The 15,328-nt window shown below is 38.0% G+C and overlaps 1 protein-coding gene across 1 annotated transcript; it reads right to left on the minus strand.

Moving 5' to 3' along the window:
• Window positions 1–3,999: 3,999 nt before the first annotated feature.
• On the minus strand, window positions 4,000–9,341 carry LOC103439690 (phosphoglucomutase, chloroplastic-like). The gene is made up of 22 exons (XM_008378278.4): window positions 8,874–9,341; window positions 8,648–8,713; window positions 8,441–8,485; window positions 8,251–8,343; window positions 8,053–8,105; window positions 7,864–7,915; window positions 7,687–7,755; window positions 7,438–7,506; window positions 6,992–7,114; window positions 6,854–6,903; window positions 6,573–6,651; window positions 6,412–6,476; window positions 6,264–6,331; window positions 5,975–6,093; window positions 5,807–5,881; window positions 5,570–5,685; window positions 5,058–5,199; window positions 4,871–4,952; window positions 4,757–4,803; window positions 4,578–4,655; window positions 4,361–4,466; window positions 4,000–4,283 (listed from the first exon to the last, which is right to left on the minus strand). The coding sequence occupies exons 1-22, from the start codon at window positions 9,105–9,107 to the stop codon at window positions 4,216–4,218; spliced, it is 1,899 nt and encodes a 632-aa protein (XP_008376500.1). The 5' UTR covers window positions 9,108–9,341; the 3' UTR covers window positions 4,000–4,215.
• Between the last annotated feature and the right edge of the window lie 5,987 nt (window positions 9,342–15,328).

The following is a 15,328-nucleotide window of genomic DNA, read 5'->3' on the forward strand; positions in this document are numbered from 1 at the left end:
TCCCAAATAGTCAATCTTTTCTTGGCCAAATGAGCATTTACTTAATTTAACCTTCAAGCTGTGGTGAGAAAGAGTTTCGAAAATGGCCTCTAAATAGGAAAGGTGAGTAACTAATGAAGAGTTATAAACAAGTATATCATAAAAAAAAACTAAGACAAATTTCCGTAAGTATGGATGGAAAATAGAATTCATCAGAGATTGAAATGTTGCAAGTGCATTTGATAAGCCAAAAGGCATTACCATGAATTCATAATGCCTGTCGTGGGTGCGGAACACTGTCTTGGTGATGTCTTCGGTGTTCATTCGGATTTGGTGGTATCTAGATCTCAGGTCCAATTTGGAAAAGATGGTTACACCATTCAACTCGTCTAAAAGTTCATCCACCACTGGTATAGGAAATCGGTCTTTGATGATTACTGCGTTTAAAACGCGGTAATCAATACATAAGCGCCATGTCTCATCTTTCTTCTTAACAATGAGGATTAGGGAAGAAAATGGGCTTGAACTTGGGCGAATTACACCCGAAGTCAAGAATTCATGCACTTGTTTGTCAAGTTCGGCCTTTTGGTAGTAGGGATATCGATATGGGCGGACATTGATGGGATTTGTATTTGGAAGGAGTGGGATTGTGTGGTCTATGGATCTTTCGGGTAGAAGGCCGACTGAGGGATCAAAGAAGTGTTTGTATTGGTGGATGAGAGATGATAGCTGGGTGAGTGTCAATAAGTGGGGTAAGTGTGGTATCTGTGGTGGTAATGGATGCTAAGAGGGAGTATAGGTGTTCGAGTAAAGTATCAATGTTGTAGCCTGTAGTGAATAAGGACGCTGATGGTGTCAATCCTTGGAGGGTATAAGTCTTGTTTTCTACTGAGAACACAATTGTTTTATTCTTAAAATCGCATCCAATGAATCCCAAAGATTCTAACCATTCTGCCCCTAAAATGACGTCGCACCCAGGTATGGGGAGCAAGAGGAAACAACTGTGCAGTGTGTACTCTTGGATCTTGAGAGTCACATCTGTTACTCGTTTGGAGGAGTAACGGTCATGTGATACTGTGGTGAATTTCACGGGTTCAATGTCTTCCACAGGTAAGGCCAATTGTTCCGCAATCCGAGGATTGAGAAAGTTACATGCTGCTCCGGAATCGATGAGGACAGTGACTGGTTTGGAGGAGATGGACCCTTTCAACTGCATTGGTCTGCCTATAGTTATTCCAGGGATAGTGAAAAACTCAAGCATGTGACAAGAGGGTTCTTCAACAACTGTGGACTCCTCATGACAGTCATGGAACTCTGGTGAATCGTCCTCCTGTAGTGTAGCAATAGGGCTTTACATTTGTGGGTGGGGGTATATTGCTCGTGGCAACCAAAACATTCATTCTTCCATCGTTTTTCCCGCACCTCCGCTGGTGTTAAACGTTTGAAAGGCTCATGGGGCAGAAGAGGTTGCTTTGTGGTGGTTGTTGGCATTGGAGAGGAGATGGAGGAATGGGAAGTGGTGGTAGGGGTGGGTAATGGCGGGGAAATGTGGGACGAGCAGAACGTTTGGCTTGGAGTTTTGATTCAAAAATTCTGGCCAATTTTTGAGCTTGATGTAATGAGTCCGGTTCAAGGGCGAGGACATCATGGTGGATGTCCTCTTTCAGGCCGTCTAAGAACACATGTTTCAATTGGTTTTCTGTCCAATCCGTGACCCGGCAAGAAAACCTTGTGAAATCTGCCAAATAATCATTAACAGAGGTCTTTTGCTGGATATGTGTGAGTTGGGATTCGATGGTGGCACTATCACCGCCCCTGAATCATTGGAGTAACATCTCCACAAAAACGCTCCAGTTTTCACGCCCATACCATTGCTCAAAGCCTCTCATCCAGATGGAGTCATCAGCTCCAAAATTGCACGTAGCCACGAGTACCCATTGATGGGGGGGACCTCATATTAGTCAAGGTAGCGTTCTGCCATGGCTAGCCAGCCATAAGGATCCTCACCATTAAATCTTGGCAGTTCCATTTTAATAGTTTTAAATTGGGAATGGGGATTCTGGAGAGGTGAGGTTGGTAATATAGGTGGAGTGGGGGGTGATGAGTTGGGGGTTGTGGATGGTAAGATGGGTCGAGAAGGAAGAGGGTGTATGTGGTGAGAAGAGTGAGGAAGAGGCGTAGAGATGGTGGGTAGGGTTGGTTCGGCTTGGTGTGGTGGTTGTAACTGGGGTGGGTCGCGTGGTGGTATAGGTGGGAGGGGGGCCTAGGTGTGGGGAATGTGAGTGGGAAAAGCCGAGGCTTGATGGTTGAGCATTGGGAGGTGCAAAAAGTGAGCGAAATAAGGGGGATGAGTTAGGGTTAAAAGGGTGGTGACCTAAGGGTGAAAGGTTCTGATGTGGGGGTGGAAGGGGTTGAAGATAACGTGGTTGTGTGGTGAATGACGGTGTGGGTGGTTGTTTGGGGGGATGAGGAACTCGATTTGAGGAGTCTGAGTTCATCAAGGAGAAGGGATTGGAACACTGCAAACTGGGATGTCATGTTGTTCTGAAAAGTTGTGTTGGATGAGTTCAAGGTATCAATAGATTTCTGGAGGTGTGTTTGCTACGTTTCCAGGGCAGAAATGGACTCACCCAAGTCGTCAACTTGCGTACACAGGTGTTCTTAACGAACATCGACCGTCGTAGCCACGACATCTGGATCTGGGGTGGCGGAATGTGTGTTTTTTCCCATCGACTCGACGGGCTCTGATACCAGTTGGTACGCCCAATTGGATTCAGATGGCTACAAAAGGGAAACTTGACAAAAACAGTGCAGAAAGTAGAGAGAAAAGGGGAAAATGAGAAGTTGAGGAAAAGAGACAGACTTCATTCAATCATTCATAAGTTCTGCCACCGCTCTGATCATTACATATATAGGCCTAATCGGATAAATGGTCCCCGTGGTCATAAGGTATTCGGATGATAACCCATGTGGTAAAAAAATTCGGATTTAAACCCCTATGGTCTAAGTCTGTTAGGATTTATGCCCTTCGGTTAAATAATGCTGACGTGGCTACCACATATATGCCACGTGGCAAAAATAATAATTTTTAATTTTTTTTTAAAAAAACCTGAATTTTTACAACAAAAAAAAAAAAAAAAAAAAAACCCAGAAACTCCCCCCCCCTGCCCTCCGCCCGTTCCCCCACCCCGCCAGACTTCTTCTCCTTCTTCTTCTTCTTCTTCTTCCCGCCGAAGACCAGCTCCCCCCCCGAGGGAGCCCTCTCCCCGCGCGACCCTCCTCCCTCTCCTTCTTCCTTCTTCTTCTTCTTCCCACCGGTCTCCCCGCGCGACTCCTCCCTCTCCCTCTTCCTTCTTCTTCTTCCCGCCGGAGACCAGCTCCCCCCTCGCCGGAGCCCTCTCCTCGCGCCCTCCTCCTTCTTCTTCTTCTTGCAGATCTGGGTTTTTTTTTTTTTTTTTTTGTAAAAATTCAGGTTTTTTAAAAAAAAATTAAAAATTATTCTTTTTGCCACGTGGCAGACATTTGGCAGCCACGTGGCATATATGTGGCAGCCACATCAGCATTACTTAACAGAAGGGCATAAATCCTAACAGACTTAGACCACAGGGGTTTAAATCCGAATTTTTTTACCACAGGGGCTATCATCCGAATACCTTATGACCACGGGGACCATTTATCCAATTAGGCCTACATATATATGTTCCTCCTAAAAGGTAAACCTAGCTATATGGACCCGAACATGGGGCAGGTACGGGCCTATTACTAGAGAAGAAGTATTGGGCTCGGGCTCAAGTACTTGGGCTCAACAAATGAAATATTACTAGTGTATCAGTGCCTTTCTCTTGCTAAGAGATTGTTGTCTTTCGATTTCTTAGTTCTCTGCAATTGTAATGTGGTAGAAAAAATGGGGAGATAGACTTTTCAGGTCTCTCCACGCACTTAGAGATCAATAATGGAGCCTATATATCTATCCATTGAAACACATATCGGTTCTTTAGAACAACGAAAAAGCATCACACATTGAACCGAGGAATCAATATCTTTATTTTTACGTTCATATACTTCAACATATTATGCAAGGATCTTCAGGCCTTATTTTTGTTTCCTTTCCAGAAAGCTGGGACTACCTACCATAAACCAAAACTGAACATGGTGAATCTGCGTCAAAACGTGCTGCTTCCGGCAAAGCTTAGGGTAACACTTGGAAAGACGAGACCCGTCATGGTGTCACTGTGGTCATGTGATGACTGTGGGCTTCTCCCTTCCAGTGAATTCCTTCAGCTTCGATACAGACAACGCCAAATCTAAAGCGTAACCAGAAAAGGAGTAATAAGTAACAATGTATGTAAGGCTTTGTTATAGAAACAACAGAAAAACTAACCTATCAATGGCTTTAGTGCCGTTTGGGCATCCACGTCATGTTTAGAGGCATCTGGTTCATATTGTTCAATGTAAATTCGAACAGTTGCTCCTGCTGAACCCGTTCCCTATACAGATATATGAAATTGTAAGATACTTCCATTCTGTTGAAGATTTAAGTCCCGAAGATTAAAGTATAAATAAGTCATCAAAATAGGTAAAGAAAGAAAGTTTATTACTGATAAGCGATATGATATCCTTGATCCATCTGTAAAAACAAACCGAACACCTTGCTTTGACGCCACACTTCCATCAACCTGCAAAATTGTATGAGATTGGATTTAAACAGGATGACCTAGCAAACTATTCATTTGCTTGAAGTCAAATTTGAGGAAGGAGAACATGTAATGGAACTTACAGGATCAGTGTATGTAAAGTCATCAGCAAATTGGAGAATGTAATTTCCTGTGGGATGATAACTTTCAGCCTCCAAGATCACAATAGTATCAAGAAAAGAGAGGTACAAACTTACCGTACTTGTCACCGGTCTTGCTGCTAGAGATCAATTCTCGAAGATAATCTATCATTTTGTTGGCACCTGCAGACTTGCATTCCTGGGTAAAGTATACACGATTAGAGAAAGCACGAAGTTCCACAACTGAAACTGAAATACAGACTGATTATGCAAATATGATTTAGAATGCAGTTGTGATGCTCACTTCATAGTCATATCGAGAAAAGAAATTTCTTCCATAGGTTGCCCAGTGTTTCTTCACGACGTCTGCAACAGAGACCAACTTCTCCCCAGGTTTTTTGTCTTTGTTACAATATGCAATGATTGAAAGCCAAGCTAAAACTGCCCTGTCATTGGTAAATACTTGAGTCATTTTACTCAAGTGACCATTATTTTTCTTAACACCAAAAGAAGTGATAATCGATCGTGTGATAGAATGGGGAAAATATTTTTAGCAATGAAAATAAGAAGTTGAAGAGTCAGGCATACAAATAGAAAAATACAGAAACAAAGTATAAACGACTATATAGAAATAGAAACAAAGCAATATTTCAAATAAGTGCCAAATCAAGTAACGGAACAAAAGGATTCAAGAAACCAACTTACGCAGAAAATTACAGCTTTTGTTATTAAGAAGCCTAGATAGGGAAAATCTTGTTTAATGCAGGAAAAATGTGCACCACCGTGATCACCTAATGTATAGATTTAGACAAATACCATATGCCATCTTTCTCGCGGATGTGATCAGAACCTGTTCCAAAACTCTCTTCCCCGCATATAGATAACTTCCCAGCATCCATAAGATTCCCAAAGAACTTCCAACCAGTGGGAACCTGAGCCCGAAAAAGGTACATTATATGTTACTAGAAGAGCATCTTGTAGAATTAAACAACTGCACCAAATACATTATGATTCTACGTTTTTTATCAATTCAATAGTCAAGGAGAATGAAACCTCAAAGAAAGGAAGCTTCAATTTTTCAGCAACACGATCAAGTGCACCACTTGTTGGCATGGATCGAGCTAATCCCTAAATAATTAAAGGAAATAAACAGTCATTTCTTGTTGTTCTACAAGAAAACCTCACTGCAAGCAAATAACAGTGGAAATAAAGGTGCATGACCTTGGGGCCACTCCGGAAGTATGGAATAGCTTCTTGGGCATTGGCTGCAATAATTGCAACAGAGTCTGAAGGAGTAACGAAAAAGCCTCTACCAAGAATCATGTTCCTATCACCATCCCCTAATCAAAAATGAAATTTTTGTCATTCAACACAATGATACATCCATTGCAACTTCTAAAGTGGCAGTTATAATGTATGACTTTGGCATTTCCATACTAAACCAAACAGCATGGCTCTTTAGTCATAAATCCATTCACACAAATTCTCTCTCCTTAGTCATCTAACATACCATCACTAGCAGCCCCAAAGTCAGGTCCATTTTCGCTATACAGAATGTTGACCAAATCCTTGGCATATCTATTTGACAACACAAGTCGAAATTAGCAGTGGCCTAGTACAGTAGTAAAGCAACATAACTTTAATTACTAAACTCTTACGTAAGATTAGGATCTGGATGGCCATGACCAAAATCCTCCAGAGGCACTCCATTTGAAATTGAATCCTATACGCAGCATGCCAAACATCTCTCATTAGGAATACAGACATTAGATAACATACAGAGTATAATCACTTTGAAGTTGTCCTATAGGCAGCACACCGGACTGGCTCCGAGCTTATCCACAAAGATGGGTTTCGCATAAGCACCAGTAACAGCATGCATTGCATCAAACATAAACCTGAAAAGTTCCAGTCATTAAGAAATATTTCAAAAATCATGATATTACCCTCTATGAGTTTGAAACTTTACACTGGAAGCATGGCATGAACGAATAGGAAGTGATTCCTAATTACTAACAAATTCCCGGTTCTAAACCTATATCCAGAGTGAAATAAACTAGCATACAGAAAGAGTCATTGCTAGACGTCAGATTAACATACCTGAAGTCTAACTGTAGAAGACTTTTGATAAGTTGGAAATCAAATACGTTCTGCACAAAATCCCATAGAATTAGTTGTCTTCAAACTGGATGAATTTTCATGTCAAAGTTCTTATGATGCATGATTTTTGTCCCCTACCTCCAACAATTCCAAATAGTCAGAAACCGGATCAACAACTTCAACACTGAATTTTCCATACTTTACAACTCCGAGAGTAGATAGGTCAACATCAGCAATATCTGCTATCTTTATTTCAGTGATCTGCATTGTACTTATATGATTCAAACTTAAATTCGAATATAGAAACGTACAGTAAGAAGTTAAGAACACATGAAATTCGATGCAATCTGAGTTTTGGAACTTATGCTTCAACGTTATATAACTGGAGGACAAAGCTTCTCCAACTGGAGATTGCTATTGTCAACTAGCTGTTTTTCAAAGTAATTGTTAATTTTGAATAGTAGAGCTTTATCTGTATTGAATCCAGAAGAAGACATGAAAGCAAGAAAAAACTAGCCACATTTGACAAGTACAAATAGAAGGATAGTAAATGTAGCAAATACGCATATGAAGCCAGCACTTACAGAAAGAGTGTTTCCGTAAATCATGTCTGTGATGGACTCAGGTGCAGGTTGGCCACTGTTGTAATTAAACTAGAAAGTGAACAAGAGTCAGATATCATGAAGTAGTGGATTTGGAGATATTGAAATTTATAAACACAAAACTGAAAGAAATTCAAGACAAAATAGTTGAAACACGGAAATTTCGAAGACTAGATCCTATCAGATTGCATCACCATCCATTCTTTAAATTATGTATGCATAAGAACTCACCTTAATACCCCAATCATAATCAGGCCCACCAGGATTGTGGCTTGCACTCATAATAAATCCCCCATTGGCCTATAAAATAATTGAGTAATCAGAAACAAGACAAGGGACAAATAAATCCAATTAAACAAGATGTGCCAAGATGCAGAAATACAGAAAAGTCGAGCAGCACTAGCTTGCCTGCCTCTTTCTGATTACTGCAGAAACGGCAGGTGTTGACAAAATTCCTTCCCTGCATCACAAAGTTCATCATTGACTCATATATTTAAAGCCAAAATGCATTACATAGAAGAGCATCAAAAGAATCACAAGATTAAAACAATCATAAAGGTACTACCACTGGAAATATCAGCCAACCAAGACACTTACTTGCCAACCAAAATTTTCCCAACACCGTTCCCGGCGGCAATTTTGATAATAATCTGCATTGTACATCCACAAAGATAATCACTAACGAAGACAGTAGGATTTCTAGCATCAATGGAAACAGAAAGTAAAAGCAAACTGCAAAATTAAACGCAGCTTTGATTGTTTACGAAAATAAAGAATGAAACATTGGTAAAGAACCTGTGCAGCTTCACGATTAAAGTAACGACCATCACCTCCTAACACCAATAACCCATTCTTGTAATCCTCGGGCGGCAATGAATCAAATAAAGCCTACGCAATAGAAAATTCGAAATGACATTCAAAACCACAATGCACTAAAACCAAAGATGAATTCAACACCCTACAAAACCATTGTAAGTATTCATACCTGAATCCAATTTGCAAGGTAATTTTCTTGCTGAAAAACTTTCACCTAGAAAAACCAAATTACATTTCGACAAAAAAAAATCAGCCTTCAATTGTTAGCCGAAATATCCAACACAATGTAGGGAAAAAGCTGTTTAATTTAGCTCCATTTAGATTACAGGAAGTCCATTCAAACGGCAAAAGGGCATAAATTAAAATATTCAAGGACCTTTTTTCGGAGACCACTGGTTCCAGTCTTCTGACCTTCGATTGGTTTAGTGGGAACCAAATTAATCTGCAAAAAAAAAAAAAAAAAAAAAAAAAAACCCCATTTGTTAAATCAAACCAGAAGTCAAAACCAATATAGATTGACGGAGAGAAACGCATTCACACACGCACACATATTGCAACACACACATAGAAATTAATGCGCAATGTACAATTGAGTGAGATACCTTGATGCCCTGTGGATCAGCAACCGTGGTTGGGGAAGAAGAGGAGGAGGAAGCGGCTCTAATGGCGAGGGAGTGTGAGGTTCTGAGTGGGAGGTGTGGAAGGGGAGAGGAGGAGAGGAGTGAGAGAGATGGGTTTGGAGGAGATAGAGTGGCATTTGATGATGATGATGATGATAAAGTTTTGGGTCTGAAGGTTGGGGAAAGAAGGTTGTGTAATCTGAGAGAAAGTGCCATTGTTCTTGAGTTTGTGTTTCAGAGGCAGAGAGAGAGAGAGAGAGAGAGAGAGAGAGAGAGAGGAAGAAGATGCTAGGGGAAGATGGGAAATTTGGAAAAATAACCAAATTTCGGATTCTAAATAAAATTCTAATCACTATTTAAAATTTTTAATAATTATAACCAAAAGTTGATATAAAAATACTAATACACCCTTAAAATAAAGTTTTCTAAAAATAAAAAAAAAACAAAAAACAAAAGGCTCGGCTGTCTTTTACCCCCATCTTTGTCATTTCTAGACAATAATCCAAAATCACATAAACCTAACCCAAGCACAGCTAGCCATGGCATGCAGCACGATCCCTCTCTCTTCCTCTTTTATACTCTCACACACAACCTTTGTTTAGTTCCGAACCCCCAAAATTTTTTCAACCTCCTCCACATGAAGACGACTCTCACTCTCAATCTCGGTCAGCTTCCTCCTCTACTCTTCAATTTCTGATTTTCAACTACGACGATGTAATCATTGAGTTCAAGCACTTGCACCACCAAGCTTACAACGAGGCCTTCGCTCACTTCAATGTCCACTGCCCTTCCTCAACATCTCAACCCCTCAATTGGGACCTCCACTTCCAAGATCAACTCCAGAACCAAATCGTTGGAAAAACCCAAAATGCAATGGTCCCTTCTATTTTTCTCTCATTTTCTCCAAATGTTGAACTTTGGATTTTGTTTTCTTCTATGATTGAATTGGGGTTTTGGGTTGTTTAAGGAACTTCAAGGAGCACGGGTGGCTTTGAACTTATTCAATTCTACTTCGAATCTCCTGTTCTTAATTGAATTTTGCTTTGTTTAATTTCCATGGATGATATATTTTTTTTTTTTGGTTTTTTTGAGAAAAGTTTATTTGAAGGGTGTATTAGTACTTTCATATTGACTTTTGGTTATAATTATCATAAATTTATAAAGATGGCTAGAATTCTTCTTAGGATCCAAAATTTGGTTAGTTTTCCAAATTTTCCGGGAAAGACTGAGGAGTCTATATACGCTGACAGATGCATGGAAGTTTGGAAAATCCATGGTTGCCACATGTACGTTGGGTAACACTTATCTAGAGAGTTGTGTGATCATGTGAAGTTGAAGTGTGGGATTGCTTTTCCATACTTTTCTCGGGATATTGTATGGTATATAATTGAATACGGAGGTGTAAATTTAATATTTAGGCTAAGGTATAAAAGAAGGATGTAATCACTTTCACAGTTTTAGATTGCGACAGCTACTAGCATATACCTTTAAGAAAAAAGGATCCTTCAGATTTGCAACCACAAAAAGAAAAATGAAATTCAAGTATTTTTTGTTACTTAGTATTGTATTCCCTCACATTTAAATGAACGGTTTTAAGTTCGAATTTTGTGGATGATGAGTTTAAAATCAATTTATTCCTCTCACCTTTTAATGTAAATACATCATTGTTCCCAAGGAAAAATAAAGCTTTTTCTGTATTCTAATGTTCAACAAGAGGATGCGCATGTGGTTCAATATTCAAGTTGATGACGTCTTCGGTTTTTACTCATGCCTCATTGGATTGAAACTCTCCACTTTGTCTCTGTCATCGAAAATCGTTTTGGTCATTCCGTGAAAAAATCTCTTTTAAATTGAGAGTATTTTTTCCATTTAATAGACATTTTTCACATAATGACTAAAATGATTTATGGTAGGTAAGCTCCAGGATCACTTTGATTAGTTTCTAATGTTAAAGTAAAATAAGGAGTTATGTTAATCTCATAGATCATTTTCACGGAAAATTATATTCTTTAGGTAATCAAGTCATAAAAAAGGGGCACTCATACGAAATATTGTAATTATACATATTGATACCAAAATTGCATTGAACCGATTAAAGAAGATTAAATGGATGACCGAAACTAAAGCCCAATTGAATTAAGAAGAAATGTTAGCAACCTTTTTTGTCTTTTTATTTTAATTTTTTTCACTTCTTCTCATACCACTTAAATTTAAAATTTTAATTATATTAAAAAATCACACTGTTTTTCTTTATTTGTTATTATAGCAAAGAACATAGGGCTAACGTACCCAGGAAACCCAATAGGATAGCATTGAGCCGGTTATCAGTTGTGACTTGTGAAGTTCCTTTACACTATATTTGGATGAGGGAAATAAATTTGAAATTTGGATAAAAGTCAGAATTTATAAATTGACATGTACTAATTTCCTTGTTTGGATTCATAAACATAGAAATTTAGAATTTCCACGTGGAAAAAAAGAACTTGGAATTTGGAACCTCCAATTCCTAAGTTTACATCCAATTTCTAAGTTTAAATTCCATGTAAATAGGTGTCATTTCCCAATTTCTATGATTGAGAGTTTAAAAATAACAAATTCTGTATTAAATTTCATTGTACTTTTAGGTTAATCAAATAAGAAAATTCACAAATTCTAGAAAATAAAATCTTGTCATTTTAATTTTCATCATTTTTAAAATTCTTTAATAATCTTAAATTTATTCATTCAAACTGTGTTTCACGTTACAAAGTCAGCAAAGTTTTTTCCGTTTTCAAGTTTAAAATGTTCCATTCGCAATGTGATTTTATCAAATAATTATGTTTAAAAGCATTAGAAATAAACACACATAAATCATTCTGACATCTAACCCTTAATTTAACGGATAGGGATCCGATCCCTTTCCACCAAATCCATCTAGTTCGGGATCCGGGGTGTTGGATTTTGATCTAACGGCTACAAACAGGGAGCCTCTTTTGAAATTATAAAAACTGTAGCCATTGGATCAAAATTTAACATCCAGATCCCGGACTAGTTGGATTTGGTGGAAAGAGAGAGGATCCCCTTCCTATTTTAACCACCACTTAAAACTTGACCAAAAGAATTTGCCACTAATGGGAAAGGAAAATTAATATATAAAGCAACGGATTGTCTTGTGTGCTCTAAAGTACTCGGTATTTTGAGTTTTTAACCGTTAAATTATTGTTCAAAAATATAAAAATCAAAATTTAAAGGTTAAAACATCGAGAGTACCCAAATTTTTTTTATAAGACGTTAACAATGAAGCTAAGTGCATCTCAAGTGAGGTAACAATTAGATGGCAAAGCTAGATTTGCTATAACACGTAGGAAATACGCATTTTCAACAAAGATAGCAACTCAATCGCTACTTCTTCAAATTCACAAGTTGGTTCTCATAATATAAAATAAAATTAAACAGTTGGTAGAGTGAATTTGAATGACAAATTTCTAGCATAAAAGTGTAAAATGAATTAGCAAATGACACTTTTAAAGAAAAATTTGTGGCAGATCGACTTTAGCCAAAAAGTTCTTTGTGTAACGGCTACTGGCCAAAACCCAAAGCTTCTTGTGCGTTCAAGCGTTTAGAAGCTATACTACGTGTCGATGTCCTATTGCAGGGTGGTTAAAGTTAGGTTCGACTTTACAAGTAATGTTGTACACTGGGATTCCCAGTGATGGCTTAGAGCACCTCCAGCGGGGGAGGTTGCTCGGGGGCCAGGCCTCCAAACAGTGACAAATTGTTGGGGGGATGACCTCCAGCGTTGGGAAGCCTGAGCGACAGGTGAGGCCCGAGGAGCAGGTCCGTTGAGGATTGCCAGCTCGAGAGCCCAAGGGCTGCGTCAGGCGCGTGCGTGTCACGCGAGCGTGGGCGCGCGTCTTCAGACAAAAAAACAGGCCAGGGGCCCGCGACGCTCAGTTTCAAAGTTACCGTTGGGGAAGCCACGTGGCTTCCCCATGTCCGTTCGATTGAAACGGTCCTATTTTATGGACTGTTGGATTTCCAACAGTAAAAAACATTTAAAAATCTCATTTAATTTCATCCGTTTGATCTAAGATCAACTGTCCACGTTATTAAGCTTTGTAAATTAAAAAAAAACAGTTTAAAAATCTAAAATGTTACCGTTGTGAAACGTGGCACAATCTGGAGTGTTGAAATTTAATTTTTTTTTAAATCCAACGGCAGAGATTAATTAGGTGAATAAAAATTAAAAAAAATGTAAAAAATCCGAAAAAAAAATATGAAAAATTATAAAAAAATTTGATTTTACTTTTCTATAAATACCTTCTCATTATCTTCTACCCTACACCACAATTTCATATTTTCTCAACTACTTTCAACCACATTCCTATATTTCTCTCAAAGTTTCAATCCAATTTTTTTCCAAAAAAATGACTACTCAAGCAGGTACGAATTTGACGCTTCTTGAAGATGTTGTATTGTGTACTAGTTGGGTTCAAGTTACTCATGATTCTATTACGGGTAATGAGATGCAGTTGCGAGAAATGTGGAGTCTTATTCATACCAATTATCTTGAGAAAATGGGTGGGCAAAGAACTAAAGAATCGATGTCCAGTCGTTGGAAATTACTTAGTCAATTGTTTAGTACGTGGAGAGACGCCTTGGCACAAGCTAGTGGTAATCTTCGAAGTGGGGAAAATTTAGCGGATCAGGTAACAATATATTATTTATTTGTTTGTATTATTTGTTAGCTACTTTCATTATATTTATTTGTTTGTATTATTTATTTGTTACCTACTTTCATTATAATTATTTGTTTGTATTATTTATTTGTTACCTACTTTCATTATAATTATTTGTTAGCTACTTTCATTATATTTATTTGTTTGTATTATTTGTTAGCTACTTTCATTATAATTATTTGTTTGTATTATTTATTTGTTACCTACTTTCATTATAATTATTTGTTTGTATTATTTATTGTTACCTACTTTCATTATAATTATTTGTTTGTATTATTTATTTGTTACCTATTCTCATTATAATTATTTATTCTCCCGCATTGTGTAGGAACTTCAAGCACAAGCTTGGTATGGTGCCAAAACCAAAAGTAAAAACAAAACATTCACCCGGTTTGAATGTTGGAATATTGTCAAAGATTGTCCTAAATTTAGAGTTGTGCATGTCGATCCAGAAGTTTTCATGAATAGCATCCCTCTACACTCTACACCCGAGCATGCCTCGCATGATCATGATGAAGATGATTATGAAGAAGTGCCTGAAACGCCCCCCGTTGAACAAGCGTCGGGGTCAACCCGTTTTCCGATTAGGCATCAAGGTAAGAAGGCTTCAAAGAGAAAAGGTAATGCTTCTAAGAATGATTATGCAAAGTATATGGAAGAACTTGCCCGCCAAGGTGAATTGAATTTGGCCCGGGAAATGGCTAAATTTGAGGCTGATAAGGCTAGAGAGGATGCAAAAGCTGCAGCTTTTGAGAAAAAATTTGAAGTTAATGAGAGAGAAAGAGAACTAATTCGGCAAGAAAGGGAACATAGAAGAGAATAAAGAATGGATGAACGAGATCGTGACATTATGAAGGAGCCTTTAAAAAGGAAGTCTCCAGACTCTAAATATTTTTGGAAGTCGGAGAAAGCGGACGTGGTGCGAAGGAGGTGTGCAAGAGAAGCGAGAGCAAGAGGAGATGGTCATAGCACGATAAGAGAAGATCATCCTAGCACCACAAATTGGTTAGGTGATGGTTATCCATTCACAAACCCATAATTTTCCAATCAATTCGGGTTGTAATTTCTTATTCATTGAATAGAGTACTTTATGTTGTTTCCAATTTTTTGAATTTAGTACTTTATTTTTCTCTAAAAGTATATTTATTTCATTTGGTAATTTATTGAATTTAGTACTTTATGTTGTTTCCAATTTATTGAATTTAGTACTTTATTCAAAACACATTTAAACACACCAAATAAAATTACATTTCAACTCACTAAATGAACTAAAAAAACACATAAAATAAACACACCAAATAAAAACAAACACCAAATAAAATTACATTTCAACTCACTAAATGAACTAAAAAACACACCACATAAAATAAAATAAACACACCAAATAAAAACAAACACTAATGAACTTAAGTATCTTCAGCACCCCTCAATTCCCACTGGTGCTTTATCAAGTCAATTTGGCTGGCATTGTGCATATAGGGCCTTTGAAGTGCAGTATATCTTTGAATGATCCTTTTATTGTAACGTCCATCCCTTTCTAATGGCTCATGTTGCACGGGCTCATCGGTGGCGTCATGAACACAATATATACGTGTTCTTGAATTGTTCATCGTGTCTGGCTCATATTCATCAACGGCTTCATAATCGTACTCATCTTCCACAATCATATTGTGAAGAATGATGCACGTCATCATGATGGATCAAAGCGACTCTACATCA

The sequence above is a fragment of the Malus domestica genome, chromosome 07 (assembly GCF_042453785.1).
Source record: "Malus domestica chromosome 07, GDT2T_hap1".
NCBI lineage: Eukaryota > Viridiplantae > Streptophyta > Magnoliopsida > Rosales > Rosaceae > Malus > Malus domestica.